The sequence below is a fragment of the Aspergillus wentii genome (assembly GCF_001890725.1).
Source record: "Aspergillus wentii DTO 134E9 unplaced genomic scaffold ASPWEscaffold_8, whole genome shotgun sequence".
NCBI lineage: Eukaryota > Fungi > Ascomycota > Eurotiomycetes > Eurotiales > Aspergillaceae > Aspergillus > Aspergillus wentii.
This window is the reverse complement of record NW_024467839.1, coordinates 1554240-1567325: the sequence shown is the minus strand read 5'-3', so window position 1 is coordinate 1567325 and position 13086 is coordinate 1554240. Positions and strand designations below refer to the sequence as shown.

The 13086-nt window shown below is 47.2% G+C and overlaps 5 protein-coding genes across 5 annotated transcripts; 3 read left to right on the top strand and 2 right to left on the bottom strand.

Annotated features, from left to right (window-relative positions):
- Positions 1-347: 347 nt before the first annotated feature.
- ASPWEDRAFT_141671 (NAD(P)/FAD-dependent oxidoreductase) lies at positions 348-2659 on the bottom strand. The gene is made up of 11 exons (XM_040829424.1): positions 2609-2659; positions 2333-2552; positions 2056-2287; positions 1691-2003; positions 1474-1639; positions 1356-1425; positions 1131-1304; positions 1048-1080; positions 941-999; positions 853-889; positions 348-800 (listed from the first exon to the last, which is right to left on the bottom strand). Exons 2-11 carry the CDS (start codon positions 2542-2544, stop codon positions 612-614), a joined length of 1485 nt encoding a protein of 494 aa, XP_040685110.1. The 5' UTR covers positions 2545-2552; positions 2609-2659; the 3' UTR covers positions 348-611.
- A 283-nt stretch (positions 2660-2942) lies between these two features.
- On the top strand, positions 2943-4705 carry ASPWEDRAFT_119423 (uncharacterized protein; the record flags this gene model as incomplete). Its single annotated transcript, XM_040828904.1, has 3 exons — positions 2943-3081; positions 3131-4237; positions 4284-4705. 3 exons carry the CDS (start codon positions 2943-2945, stop codon positions 4703-4705), a joined length of 1668 nt encoding a protein of 555 aa, XP_040685109.1.
- A 225-nt stretch (positions 4706-4930) lies between these two features.
- ASPWEDRAFT_691752 (uncharacterized protein) lies at positions 4931-5505 on the top strand. The gene is made up of 4 exons (XM_040839022.1): positions 4931-5080; positions 5140-5197; positions 5248-5375; positions 5423-5505. Exons 1-3 carry the CDS (start codon positions 4981-4983, stop codon positions 5363-5365), a joined length of 276 nt encoding a protein of 91 aa, XP_040685108.1. The 5' UTR covers positions 4931-4980; the 3' UTR covers positions 5366-5375; positions 5423-5505.
- Positions 5506-7677, top strand: ASPWEDRAFT_691770 (fungal specific transcription factor domain-containing protein). Its single transcript, XM_040839023.1, has 10 exons — positions 5506-5826; positions 5871-5941; positions 5988-6112; positions 6159-6351; positions 6399-6500; positions 6551-6603; positions 6650-6905; positions 6954-7285; positions 7339-7408; positions 7453-7677. Exons 1-10 carry the CDS (start codon positions 5598-5600, stop codon positions 7606-7608), a joined length of 1587 nt encoding a protein of 528 aa, XP_040685107.1. The 5' UTR covers positions 5506-5597; the 3' UTR covers positions 7609-7677.
- Positions 7678-7745: 68 nt separating this feature from the next.
- On the bottom strand, positions 7746-12545 carry ASPWEDRAFT_176503 (uncharacterized protein; the record flags this gene model as incomplete). The annotated part of the gene is made up of 9 exons (XM_040831521.1): positions 7746-10551; positions 10621-11187; positions 11240-11264; positions 11311-11481; positions 11507-11620; positions 11669-11784; positions 11826-11995; positions 12045-12082; positions 12131-12545. The coding sequence occupies 9 exons, from the start codon at positions 12543-12545 to the stop codon at positions 7746-7748; spliced, it is 4422 nt and encodes a 1473-aa protein (XP_040685106.1).
- Positions 12546-13086: the final 541 nt, after the last annotated feature.

The following is a 13086-nucleotide window of genomic DNA, read 5'->3' as shown; positions in this document are numbered from 1 at the left end:
CCCACCCTGCAATGCTAATGGATGCCTACACGTGTTGCTATGCACTATTCTATCTGGAGGAACGCGCTCTCCAGTCCGACTGGTAACTGGCATTTTATCTCGTTTCCTAACGGTGTTGTCCATCGCACACTGTGCTAGGCGTTTCAACCTAAGTGTAATCTCCTGGGCAAAATTAACATTTTCCGAGGACGATCCCGGAAGCTGGTTCATATAACTACTTTTTAATGAGTTGAGGAATCATTGCAATGAGATGCAGATCCTATTGCCTATTTTGATCCAGTGGTCTGCTCAGAGGATTACGGAGAAGGGTGACGATGGCGTGGATAAAGTACATAAGTGAGATGAATCACTGACTGTCGTTGATGTATTTCTTTCCTATGTACTTCTATTTCGATCCCAGCATTTTCTTTATCTGGTCACATACAACCATAATGTTTGGAAAACACTTGACTAACGAAACAGTTAATATTTAAAAGTAATAGTCATTAACTGCTAGAGTACCGAATCTGACGCCAATTTATATTTGCAAGTCTAAAGATGCTCTCACAAGGAACTCGTGATAGGAAATGTAAAGTCGTTCCCTATATTCAACCGTCAACACACTTCACAATCTAGAAAAAAAAAAAAAAAAAAGAAATAGCGCCAGGATACTTACGCTTCGCCAATTGCAATCTCGACATCTCACGAGGCCCAGCCTCTCCCTCCTCAAGTCCGTTGCAGTTCTTACCCTCCTCGACAGTCCGCCACTTCCAGATAGGTGTGAATCGGTCTGGCTTTCGCTCAAGTTGGTTTTTGACATACTGTGATGTGATTAGCTTTGTATGGTTATACTGGGGATGGTGCAAGACGTACCTTGCCGAGAATGGGGAGGAATTTGAAGCCGTGGCCACTGGATTGAGTTAGATGAAGGAGACACAATAAAGGCTTGTGGAGTACTTACGAGCCACCGGTGCAGATAAAGAGAGAGTCGGAGTAGCCGGGTACGTAGTCGATGACGAACTGGAGAGTTAGTATTTCTTGCCATGGTGGACTGTCGGTGGGACTTACTTCATTGTCAACGCTGTCTGTGTACCAACACAACTGAATGTATGTCAGTGAACAATTCTACATCTGGTTATAGAAGAACGAACCCTGCTATCTGTGAAGCCAATCTCAGTCAACTCGGGAAACAGTCCACCAATAACCCGCTTCATCAGCTGGAGACCGTACAGAGGCACCGTGTCGATGGGCTCTGGACTATATTTTGTTCGAGGAGTTGAAATTCGCAGGTTTTGCTGTGTCGGATGGTCTTGGAAGTTGGTGAACTTGAAAGGTCAGTATGACTTGCCAACAGGATAGCTGGATTATAAAAACACCTTTCTCGCACGGAATCCAAACTTGAGTCGACCTTCTTTTGTGACAGGGAAGCCACCTCCTTCGTAGGCTCTGATATGATGTTATTAAAATTCCAATTTTATATGTCTGAATACGTACGCTTCTCCCTCGCCCTCGATGAACCGCCAGACGGGGAATCTGTCTGGATGGAATCTCTGTCGCAGATCCTGTCTGTCGGCTGGGATGTCGATGAACATGACTGTTCCCATTGTGGCTTCCACGGACCGATGGGCTTCTGGGATGACTGATGATGACCATGGTCCGCCTGTGGATGATGTTAGTATTTGTACAACCCGATCAAATGAGAGATACTTACAAGCAACAATAACAAGATCTGCAAAATGACTTTGACCATCACGTGTCTTGATACCAGAGACTCGCTTGGAAGAGCCCGACTTGTTGATGATCAATTGGTCCAGTTCACCGTGAGGTCGACCCAAGATGAATTTCACGCCTGCCTGTTCGCACAGATGGCGGGCATAAGTACAGGCTTTGTCCGCGAGAGTGATTCCGGATCCAGCATCCAGAAATCCATTTGTGCGACCATTTCTGAATTTATCAAAAAGGTGATATTTCTTTTCCCATTCGGGGCCCAATGCCTTTGCTCGGTCTTCGTCTTGAGGACTATCCTACAACTGTGTTAACATGAAGTTTAGTATACTACTTTTCAGTTGATCATACCTTGATAAATTGCAGATCGCGGAATGAAGGCGCCGTCTTCTCCATCACATTCAGGTTCTCAACATAGCGACCAATCATCTCCTTCCCATCGGCCAGATGGTAAACACCGCAGAGAGTAAGCAATTTATCCTCAGGCGTCAGTGGGAAAGGCAGATCAGATGGGCGACTCTCCTTGATGGCCCGATTCCACTCAAGCCATACATCTCGGGCTTCCAGAGCAAGGTCTTGGTTGCTAGATTTTGTCAGTATTTATAGTCACATTGAAGAGGGTACATACTGGCTCTGCGACCCGTAGGTCGCACGGAAGATTTTATTGATATCGGCCGAGGCACCATCGCATCCGTTGGCTGGATTATAGTGGTTCTTGTCGAATTCGCATCGGTCGAAGATGGTGACATTCTTGTAGCCATCACGGGCCAGGTACAAGGCAGTGCTGAGGCCAAAGACCCCACCGCCGACGATGATCACACGAGATTCGGGAGTAGTCATTTTGTTTTCTATTTTGGATGTTAAAATCAAGTCAACCTTGCCTTTTGATGAGGTTTTATAGTACCTTCTATAGTATATCTTATCTGACGGCACTCCCGATGAAGAGCGGCAATTCCGTCGCCTTAAATGAGTCAAAGCGGGGAAATCCACGCATCAACGGCAATCCCGCCTTGGTTATCTCTGCCCCCTTACATAATCCCCGCATCCTCGAATCAGTGTTTGTGATCGCTGATAAGCTGGCTGATATCGGATCTGCCGTGTCTGGGAATGATGCTGCGCTGGATGGTCGCCCTTGATAGCCTTGTGACGGGTTTGCCGCTGGTCGTAAAATATAAAAACACCCCGGAAGCTGCTCGACTTGGCTATGTGTTTTACGGAACCTTTCACGCCTTTGCAATATGGTCTTCACGGATATACTCGGTAAAAGTACACTGGCCGACTATGGCAAGAAGATTAGATCGGCCCCGCGCGAGGTGGTCTTTAGTCGCACTTTGTTGCTGTCGGCTATGATGTTTGCGACCGCAGCTATTCCTTTGAGTGAGTTATCTCAACTTAGATGCTTTGCAGCTTCACTGACCCAGTATAGCATGGGATCAAGGCTCCGCATCGACTGTTTCCTCTCTCTCAAGCTTTGAGCAACAGTTCGGTATCTCGTCTAAATCCGGTGCCAATTCGACCAGAAACTTTGTTTCGCTTGTGTATATCGGTGATGCAGTGGGTGCTGCGTTGTCATTCTTCATCAATGATCGGATCGGACGGTTATGGTCATACCGTTTGTATACATCTGTGTGGATAATGGGGCAGATTGTGGCCATGTTCAGTCCCGGTGCGTCTGGCTTATACGCTGCTCGCATCATCTCAGGATTGGGAATTGGGGCTTTGAGTGTCACTGGGACTGTCTCGATTGTTGAGATCGCACCGGCTGAGATACGAGGGCTGCTGACTGCGTGGTATTCTGTCTGCATGGGAATTGCTCTGATGACGGCGACCTTTTGCGTTTACGGGATTGAGATACATATGGGATCAAGTCGGCTGCAATATCAGGTTGTCTGGTTCTCGCCGTGTATCTTTATGTTTCTCTGGATTGTGGCCAGTTTCTTTCTTTGCGAATCACCACGATGGTTGATTATGTGTGGCCGTGATGAAGAGGCTGTTCAGACTCTGTCTACTCTGCGATGTCTGCCATCTGACGATGCTCGTGTACAAGCAGAGATTGAAAGCATCCACCACTCTCTCCAATCCGAGGGCCATGACACAGACAGCCGGTCTTCCTTTGGTAACATGATCAGCATTGCCCAGGAGACATTTACTGATCTGTCTAACCTGCGCCGTTTCCAGCAAGCGTTGATCATGTACGCCTTAGCCGAGTTTTCTGGCGGCAACTCCGTTACGAACTACTTCATTCCTATTCTGGAGGTCGCTGGGCTGAGTGGGAGCTCCACGCACAATCTCCTGCTGAATGGCATGTACACACTCGCCAAGTTTGTCTTTAGTCTGGCTGCGTCGTTTATATTCATCGACTTCTTCGGTCGCCGGACCTCGCTCTTCTTCGGCATCACCCTGCAGATGGTGTCTGATATATACCTGGCGGCATTCATCAAGGTTCTCAACGACAACAACAAAGACGTCCCTCGTTCAGCAAGTGAAGCAGCCCTTGCAGCCATCTTCATCCATGCTCTAGGATATTCAGTTGGTAAGTTTACTGTCTAGCCTCACTCTAGTATATATTAACATATCAGGCCTCCTCACCCTCCCCTACGTCTTCGGTGGCGAATTATGGCCCAACCGCATCCGCTCATTTGGCGCTGCTGTCTCCCAGACCTTCCACTGGCTTTTCCACTACGCCATGACATTCGCCCTACCCTCTCTTCTATCTCGCACCAACAACTGGGGTGCATTTGTCTTCTTCGCAGCCTGGTGCGCCACTGCTATTCTCTACGTGTATCTTCTCGTACCTGAGATTGCAGGACTGTCTGTGGAGGAGATTGATGCTATTTTTAGGGGACCGTGGATTATGGCGCGTAGACGAAAGACTATTCCATCTGTTTTGGAGGGACAAGAAGTGGGGCCGAAGAAATCCAGGGACGAGAATGAGACTGGGACGACGGTGAAGGCTTCCAAGGGGGGCGGTGGAAGAGACTCGGTTGAGTCAGTAGCTTAATCACTTTTTATGATCTGAACCAATCCATGACTTCACTATTGAATGCATTTACTGCGTACGACCCATTGCAATCAAGCATGACATGCTGACGGCGCTAAATTGCCGATCAAAATGCGGGCACCAATCAGAATGCACAGATAGAGCAAACAAAGCAAAGATACGAGATAACATTTTCTGCCCAGTGTGGTTAGCCTCTTCCCCACACTATCTCTTATCTGTCTGACTCTGACTTTGCAATATCTGACATGTTCATTTAACACCTTAGATACTTGTCCATGCCACCTCTAGGCATAATGGAATCCCCCGACCAACGGAGGATGTCAAATCGAACACAATCTCGACACGTAAATGCAATCAGACGAAGCACGAATGCCTGTGGGTACCCACGTTTTTCTGAAACGTTAGACGATGTAACTAGCTGACTTGGTGGGAAGGTCAACGATGTAAGCGGAGGAAGATAAAATGTCACTATAATAGTGATAACAGCCATCAGTGAGAAGCATATTTATATTGAACACCAGGCATCTACTAACAGAGTATAGCAAATGTGTCGCGTGTTCGAGGTCGTATTCAGGTAACCACCAACTTCTTTGGTTTGAAACATATCGATTGCTAACTTTGAAGAATGTATATTTGATGCCCCTCCTGATGGCGTGCTAAGGGGACATGCGTAAGTATCGTTTTACCCATATCATGAATCATTGTTAATGTGGGTAGATATGTGGCAACCCTCGAGGCACGAATCCAACTGCTAGAAAAACAACTTAGTTTAGCAGAATCTGAGAAAACAGGTTTAACACCCGACACCGATTGTTCCGATCAACCTCAGAGGGAACGGACAGACACAACTAGTCGAGATCGACATTCGCCACAGAGGCAATCAACTTCTGACATGACAGTTCTCGACATGCTTCCTAGTAAGACATTTGTATCGAATGTTGAAGAAGAGAATCTTCCGGCCCTCCCCTTCAGCAGTGGAGCCAAAGCGCTGGTAGATACGGTTTATTTCTACACCCAAGCACGGTATTGCATTATAGACTGGACGCAGTTGCGGGAGTGGCATCGAGATCGAGAGGCTATTGCCTATGTTTCCACTGACAGCCCTGTGGATATACAAACAGGTAACTAGCATTCAAGTTGTAACAGGCATAGCTAATACTGGCAGGCGCCTTTTTCATTTGGATTATTTATGCCATTGGAGCCTGCTTGGTTCCGAATCCTGAGAGCTCAACGGAAGTATGAATATCTCGAGTCATCAATAGTATCATTCTAAAAGTGACAGGCCTATTTCTCTCGAGCACGAATATACCTCCCAGCAGTCCTGGGTCTACAGAACTTGACTACAGTGCAGGCTCTTTTATGTCTGACGCAGTACTATTTCCGAGCCCCGACTGAATCTCCGATATGGTTTGTCTACCTATTATTATCTCTATCAGCCTACTCATGGATACAGGGACCTGGTTGGACTTGCACTGCGCCTATGTATCAAACACAGATACCACCGCAAGATCATCACTCCAGATGTAGATCCGTATACGATTGAGCTTCGAAAACGGTTTTTCTGGTGTGCGTATTGCTTTGATCGGCTACTTGCAATTTTGTATAAACTGCCTTTTGGAATTAGTGATTCGGATATTGATGTTGAGGTTTGTCATTCTTTATGAAATCGTATGCTGGCTAACTAATATTGAAGACCCCCGTTGATATCGACGATACTTGCAGAGATCAGCAGATGATTTGCCAACTGCAATTAAAGCAGGCTGCTGGTGAGTCAGAGGAAGGGGAAATTACCACAGTAATTAGCTTTCCTATCTATGGTGTTGAAGGAGTATACTAACAAGCAAGATGACTGCCGCGTTACACCATCTGCAAGTATACCGAATCCGGTCAAGAATACTGTGAGCCATCTACGCCTTTTGTCTATACAGTTAACTAACCATATAGAACCAACTTCACCGGCCCACATGCCCGCATCCCCTCCCTAGCAGATGTTGAACATCTTCTATCCGAACTCGACCAATGGCGCCAACAAGCACCTCGAAAACAAGACTCACGATCCTTCCCCCAGCAAAACCCAGATCGCGTACAAGCAAACTACTTCCAGGCCGTGCTACTCCTCCTCCGCCCAATCCTACTCGGCGATGTCGTCGATTCCGATCTCATTCGGTTGTGTGTTGAGTTTGCGACTGACGCATGCGAAGTAAACCCCCTCGTCCCCTTGCCCAAAAAGATCTGCTAACACAATCAGAGCGCAAAAATCCTCAGCCTCAACCCCCTCACTCTCCCCGACCGCATCACCGTATACCACTGCTTCTACGGCGGCATCACACTCCTCCAGTGTCTTGCGATTAAGCCAACGGCATTAACGCCGCGACGGGCACACCAGGCCATCAGTGCGTGTTTGAGTGCGTTGGCAGTATACACGCGCGTGTTGCCAGCTGTGGCACCATTCCTGAGGCTGTTTGAGGATGTATCGAATTTGTTCGTGTGTGACGAGCATATGGCGGGGATTCATCCGAGTGGAAAGGTGAGGGGGCTGTTGAATAGAATTGTTTCGAGTGATCCGTCCGAGGCATCGGGGTATGTAGACTTGATATTGGGTTGATGGTGATGTGATGTTAACTGGGTTGTAGGATTTTATGTTCGCTATCGCAGAAGGAAAGTCACCAGGCATCGCCGGAGCCGTTGGCAGAGGAAAAGATGGTATGATGCCCTACTTTACATCTATGACTTGGCTAACATTTCAGACAATCCAATATGACTCTATCCTGGGTGGTCAGTCGTCTGTGCTACCGCTTGATATGCCATTAACAATTTCTCCCCTCTACGCACCTGATCTGGAAATCATGGACTTATGGACTGGCTGGCTGGATCCTCCGTCGGTGGCTGGAAATATGGAATGAAGGCGAATGTTGTATATTAAGAGGATAGGACTATTCAAAATAGCATCTATACATTGCAGATCCGCTATGCCCTATTCACATCCTATCATTCTGTAGTCGGCGATTTGAATCTCGATCTATATAATGGAGTTTCACAGCTAATTTAACCCTTCATATCCACTCTGGCAACGTTTTGTAATTAGGAGATCCATCACTTTCTCCTTATCATTCTGCTGAGACTTCCTAACCACTTCAAAATGCTGGTCTGTGATTTCTACGTCTGGTTTGTATTCGAGAAACTTCGTCACAGTTTCCACGTTGCAGTTGGTCAAGATAATCTCCATTGCCCTTTCAGTCCCAGGCATTGGCACTCGATGGCGAACACATGTGGATAGCAATGTTTGAAGCACATGAGAAGACATGAAGCTATTGCCCTGATAATTCAGTGATAATATAGTCTCAATTATTTTCTCTGTGACTTCGACATTCGAGTGTACAAGGAGAGCAACTGCTTGCTTCTCCCTGAAATAAAGAGCTCTGTCCTGCCAGAGGGCCTCCCATCCTGCCTGTATATCTAGATCATCTTGATGTTCAAGGACAAACTTCAACGTTCCGACATCGGGCCGAATGGCTGCGTGTATCAACACATTATCCGTAATTGGCAAATCTGGCCCCATTCGGTCAAAAAGAAAGCGCATGACATCAGCATCTAAGACAGCAAGCATAATGTCTTCGGTAATTTCGACGTTGTCATTCAATGCATCCAAGAGTATTCGCAATGAATCAATATTGCTTGTAGCATTTATTAGTGCTTGGTGTGTGATGGGCAGATCGGGTCTTCTGCGGGAGAAGAGTTCCAGCGCCCGATCGTTGTGAGCAAAACTTTCCACCAGCCATTCATCGACCTCTATCAACTCTCTCTCGAGAAATTGCTCTAGCACTTCTGCCCCATTATAGCTCAACTTCGTAAGGGTCTGTACTATCTCCTTCACGGGTGCCTCATTGTCAGACCGGTCCAGGAGGAAGGACATGAGATGCTTGTTGCTAACCGCTGTTTCAAACACAGGGGTTGTGAGCTTTACCGTAGGAAATCTGTCCAGAAGGAGCTCAAACAAGTCTTTGGGATGCTCTGCGAAGCTGCTCGCAGCAGAAACCAGTACAGTTTCGGTTATGCTGATTGCGTTTCCACCGAGCTGCAACAGGTATTCCATGACGGGAACAGGCTCAGGTATATTGCTTGCTGCGATGCATAGTAACTCCTCTGTGATGGCGATATTTGACTCTGGAATGTTGACAAGGAGCTCTACAACTTCACGAGTTGAGTAACAAACAGCTTCGATAAATACAGCCTGTGAGACTGTCATATGTGCTTTGTGACGCTGGTACAGCATCTTGACCATAGCGTCGCTCTCAGAACTCGATCCTACCAATTTTAGGAGCACCTCCTCGCCAATAGGTTCGTCGGATCTCCAGTGGTTGAGCAACAGCTCCATCGTTTCAACAGACCTTGCAGCAGCAATGACGTCCTGGGTAACATTTGCCCCTGATTCCAAAAGGGAGTGAACTCGTTCTATGTTACCGGTCATTGATGCTTCAATCAGCAAACGCTCTTCGATTTCAGCTGGATTAGCATAGCCCTGGGTTAGGAGCTCAACCATTTCCCGGCTCTCTTGCCATGAAACATACTGCAAGATGGATTTATTGGAGCAAATCTCATCACGTCGCCTTTCTAGAAGATTTGCAACGTCAGGCCTATCCACCCACCACCAAGGAGATATTTTTGTGAAATGGACGTCCGCATCCCTCCTGTCAAACAGCGTCTCCATCATTTCTCTGCCATGTCGCTCGTTGCGAAGGACCCCCTTTAAAAAATTCTGAGTGATCACAACTTTCGCCTTCTCTTGGTTATCAAGAAACCACTTTAGTAACATGTTTCCGAAAGACTCATTTGCCACTGCTTTCTCGAGGATATCACCGTCAATAGTGACATCCTGTTCGGACCGATCAAAGAAAGTGTGTTGGCCCCAAAGCATGTCGAATAGCACTCTGATCTCATCCATGTCGAGATAGGCAAGCTTGAAATGTTCAATCATCCCTAAAGAAGTTTCCTTGGTGGGTTGCTGGCTTTGCAAAAGCACTTTTAAAACATCAAAATGACCTGCCTTCATGGTAGCTATGAATGCGTTGTGAAAGTTGAAGTCCGTGGGGATTGATTCGAACGAATTTGCGTTTCTGTCAAGTAAAGCCTTGACAATTTCGGCCAGTCCGCGGCTTGAGGCTGTGTATATGGGGGGAGGGAACTCTCCGGGCGGCGTTGTCCACCATCGAGCAGTGTCCCAGTAGACTTGGGAACGAAACAAACGAAGTGAGTTGATGTAGGAAACATGGTTGGAGAATAGATCATTCACCTTGTCTTGAAGCTCTGGGGGTTGGGGGTTTCCCGCTTGTCTGAAATGTGCGTCCCAAAATTTTCCAGCATACTGCAACAATGGTTGCTTTTCTGCGGCTTCCTGTGTCAAGTCTTCGTCTGTGTCTAGAAGGCACTGAATTGACCTTTCTGCAATGAGAGCGTGACATAGGTCTGCTGATGAGATACACCAGTTCACGTCTTTCATAGAATCTTCAGAAACCAGGAACTCCTTGACTGAGAAGTGGGCGAGTCGCACGATATTGTCGGTTGGGCTTACTGAGATCAGCGCGGAGGTGCATATTTCCATAACACTTCGAGTCAATGGGAGCGATGCAGCTGCTGCAACGGCTTCTAGGGTCATTGGTACCATGGAGAAGCTGAGCCAAGTCAAAATCAATTGTGCTTTCTTTTGGTGCCTTGGTTGTATTCTCCCCAGGACGTTTCGGTAGGTTGCCTCCAAATTAACGGGGATTGTATCCAGAGCATCCAGGATGTCATCCTCGACATGGCATTCTTCGAGTCGCTTGATTTGAAGCTCTGCCCATCGGAATCGCCTTTTCAAACGGTTAGTTAACGTGATATCCTCAAATGAACAGGCGTTTTAACTCTTAGGGATTTCCAACAATCGCGATTCAATTTGAGCTTTGATCTCTGAATCCCATACTGACAAAGTGCCGTGCAGAATCTGATTACTAACAAATACTGCTACATCATTACTGAGCCCTTCTTCCAAGTCGAGCTTGTGTAGGTTAAGATTCTGGCTGTGCTGGAGCTTCGCAGCGATATCAGGTTCCGATCGACTGGTTGCGAGAATGTGAAGTTTGCTGCTGTGTCGTTCCATCAGCTGTCCGAGGAACTCAAATAATGAATCTCTTTCGCGGTTGCCAGGTTCCCAGGGGCATTCATCCAGAGCATCTAGAATCAAAAATGTCGTTCCGCTGAGATCCTCGATGACCTGATGCATGACGGCCATGAGAAGCTCTCGTGCTGGCTCCTGGCCCTTGTGGTGCTCTTCCCATAGTTTGTTCACACATTTTGGAAGTGGAACAGGACTGAGTTGCCGAAGCATGAACCTGATCATAGCTTCCATACTCAGTGTCTCTCGGTTACTGAATCGGAAATACCAATACGCGACTTGCTTGGTCCGGTCACCTTCACAGAGCGTTTGGATGTTATGAATGATTGTAGAGCTGATAGAAGTTAGAACAATGGCATTTCATGGGCTAGATTTTATATACATACCAGAGCACGGACTTGCCACAGCCGACTATGATGAATCAATATTATTTCTAACACAAGGCGGCAATACTCACCAACGCCATGTAACCAAAGAAACCGTCCCGGGGTTGTTTTCCAGTCAGCGTATGCTCTGCATTGCAAAAGCCAGTTCCCAGTTTCCGACACTTGACAGGTGCGATTCTCATTCTGTATTTTTGAAAATTCGGCCGTGGATAACCATTCCCGGATTTTATTCTCCCGGTCACCTAAATAATCAGCAAAGTAGGTCACCAAAGTAAGGGGCAAGTGTAATCACATACTGTTGTTCTGCGACTGGAATATTGTTCATTTTCTCAGGCAGCTCATGGGTGTAATCGAGAATCTTATCTGCCTTCTGCCTGAGATCTTTAATTCGTCAGCGTGACTTTCATCGACAGATTTCGAGCGACTCACCAAGGTCAGCACCTAGATGCCTCCATATCTCAACAGTTTTCCCCCTTTCTTCCACAGCTGCTTTCAGACGTTCGAGAGGGTTACTAAAGCCTTTATGCTCTGCCACACGTGTGCTGCTGTACTTTCTCTGTGAGCCCTTTTCACTGCTGCCGCATACCGAAGCACCGCAGTATACACCTCAATCAGGGCATCCTCCAACCCCTGATCGGTTTCCACTCCTTGGTCTCGGTATCTTGCATCGACGATGGCATAGTAGACCAGTACCCCTGCCAGAAAGTCAGAGGCTTGCATCACGGCATCTTGACGGTCTTTGCTGTTTTTGACAACCTACTTCAATAAGCCAATATCGCAAAGGTACATCTGGGATTCGTCATACCGTCAGTCCAATCGATATAACAGACCACGCCGTTGATGCTTATAGGTGTCAGCAAGACCTTCAAAAATTGTTAGGGATAAACCGACCGTGCCCAGTTGGATCAAAAGCGGCACCTGCTTTGATAATATCTTGGACCTGCAGTGCTGAGATGAGAATACTCTGCACTGAATCTCGGACATTGATATTCTTCCCATGTATCTGAATCCGGAAACCACCCTTCTCGTATTCCTCGCACGCGGCCCTTGTCTCATCGACTAGAGCCTGGATCGTTGCATTGAGGTCACTGTTTCCCCCAATATCCAAATATTCCTGGCTTTTCTCGTCCAGCCTCGCTCCGGCAATTTTCCAAAGATTATCCTCTTTTGGTTTCGCTTCGGCTGTTCCTATGGATTGTTCGACGGATTTGGAGGTGCTCTCGACACAGTCCACTGAGCTATGGCTGTGAGAGTTGTGGGAATTCGCATGATCGGAGGTTTCTCGAAATACTTTCTTCCTTTTCATTTCGTTCGTGTCGACGTTAACCGGACGAGGTTTTCGATTGTCATCGCCTTGGCTTTCGTGTCTTGTGCCTGCAAGACAATTGCTACAGCACAGCTTGTTGCTGATTCTACGTAGCATTGTCTTGGGCTCTGCAGTTTTTGAGTTGATATCTCTTTGTGTCGCCTGTGCTGCCTGAGTAGGCCTTTGAACGGAGGAATGAAGGTCCAATGGATCGAAGATAGGAAAGAAGATGTGTTGTCTGCGGGGTCCAACCCATGTGATGAGCGCGCTGACCGTGCATCAGGCTGGCGCCAACACATCCCTTTTGCCTTTTTGAGCATTCGGGCTCTTGCGATGTTGATTTAAGGCATTGTGATATCAAAGCACAGATCTCTCAATCCAAGATGTAGTGTATATTGAAGCACGTTGCCTGAACCAGGAACAGGAGAAATAGTGCAAAATGCATGGTTGCAGGATGGGTGGATACTGTATCAAAAGCCCCGACTCCCTCGAACCTGTTCGGCTGCAACCCCGGCTGAGCGGGCCGCACCTTATTCGTGGT

What these genes read in the sequence shown, in the direction of transcription:
- ASPWEDRAFT_141671 (XM_040829424.1), bottom strand. Translation starts at nt 2,544, where the DNA reads ATGACTACTCCCGAATCTCGTGTGATCATCGTCGGCGGTGGGGTCTTT. An exon ending in ATCGAGGGCGAGGGAGAAGC is followed by an intron (nt 1,426 to 1,473) that starts GTACGTATTCAG and finishes ACATCATATCAG; the next exon opens with AGCCTACGAAGGAGGTGGCT. An exon ending in TCCTCCCCATTCTCGGCAAG is followed by an intron (nt 801 to 852) that starts GTACGTCTTGCA and finishes ATCACATCACAG; the next exon opens with TATGTCAAAAACCAACTTGA.
- ASPWEDRAFT_691752 (XM_040839022.1), top strand. Translation starts at nt 4,981, where the DNA reads ATGCCACCTCTAGGCATAATGGAATCCCCCGACCAACGGAGGATGTCA. An exon ending in CAGACGAAGCACGAATGCCT is followed by an intron (nt 5,081 to 5,139) that starts GTGGGTACCCAC and finishes CTTGGTGGGAAG; the next exon opens with GTCAACGATGTAAGCGGAGG. An exon ending in AATAGTGATAACAGCCATCA is followed by an intron (nt 5,198 to 5,247) that starts GTGAGAAGCATA and finishes AACAGAGTATAG; the next exon opens with CAAATGTGTCGCGTGTTCGA.
- ASPWEDRAFT_691770 (XM_040839023.1), top strand. Translation starts at nt 5,598, where the DNA reads ATGACAGTTCTCGACATGCTTCCTAGTAAGACATTTGTATCGAATGTT. An exon ending in CCCTGTGGATATACAAACAG is followed by an intron (nt 5,827 to 5,870) that starts GTAACTAGCATT and finishes TAATACTGGCAG; the next exon opens with GCGCCTTTTTCATTTGGATT. An exon ending in ATTCGGATATTGATGTTGAG is followed by an intron (nt 6,352 to 6,398) that starts GTTTGTCATTCT and finishes CTAATATTGAAG; the next exon opens with ACCCCCGTTGATATCGACGA.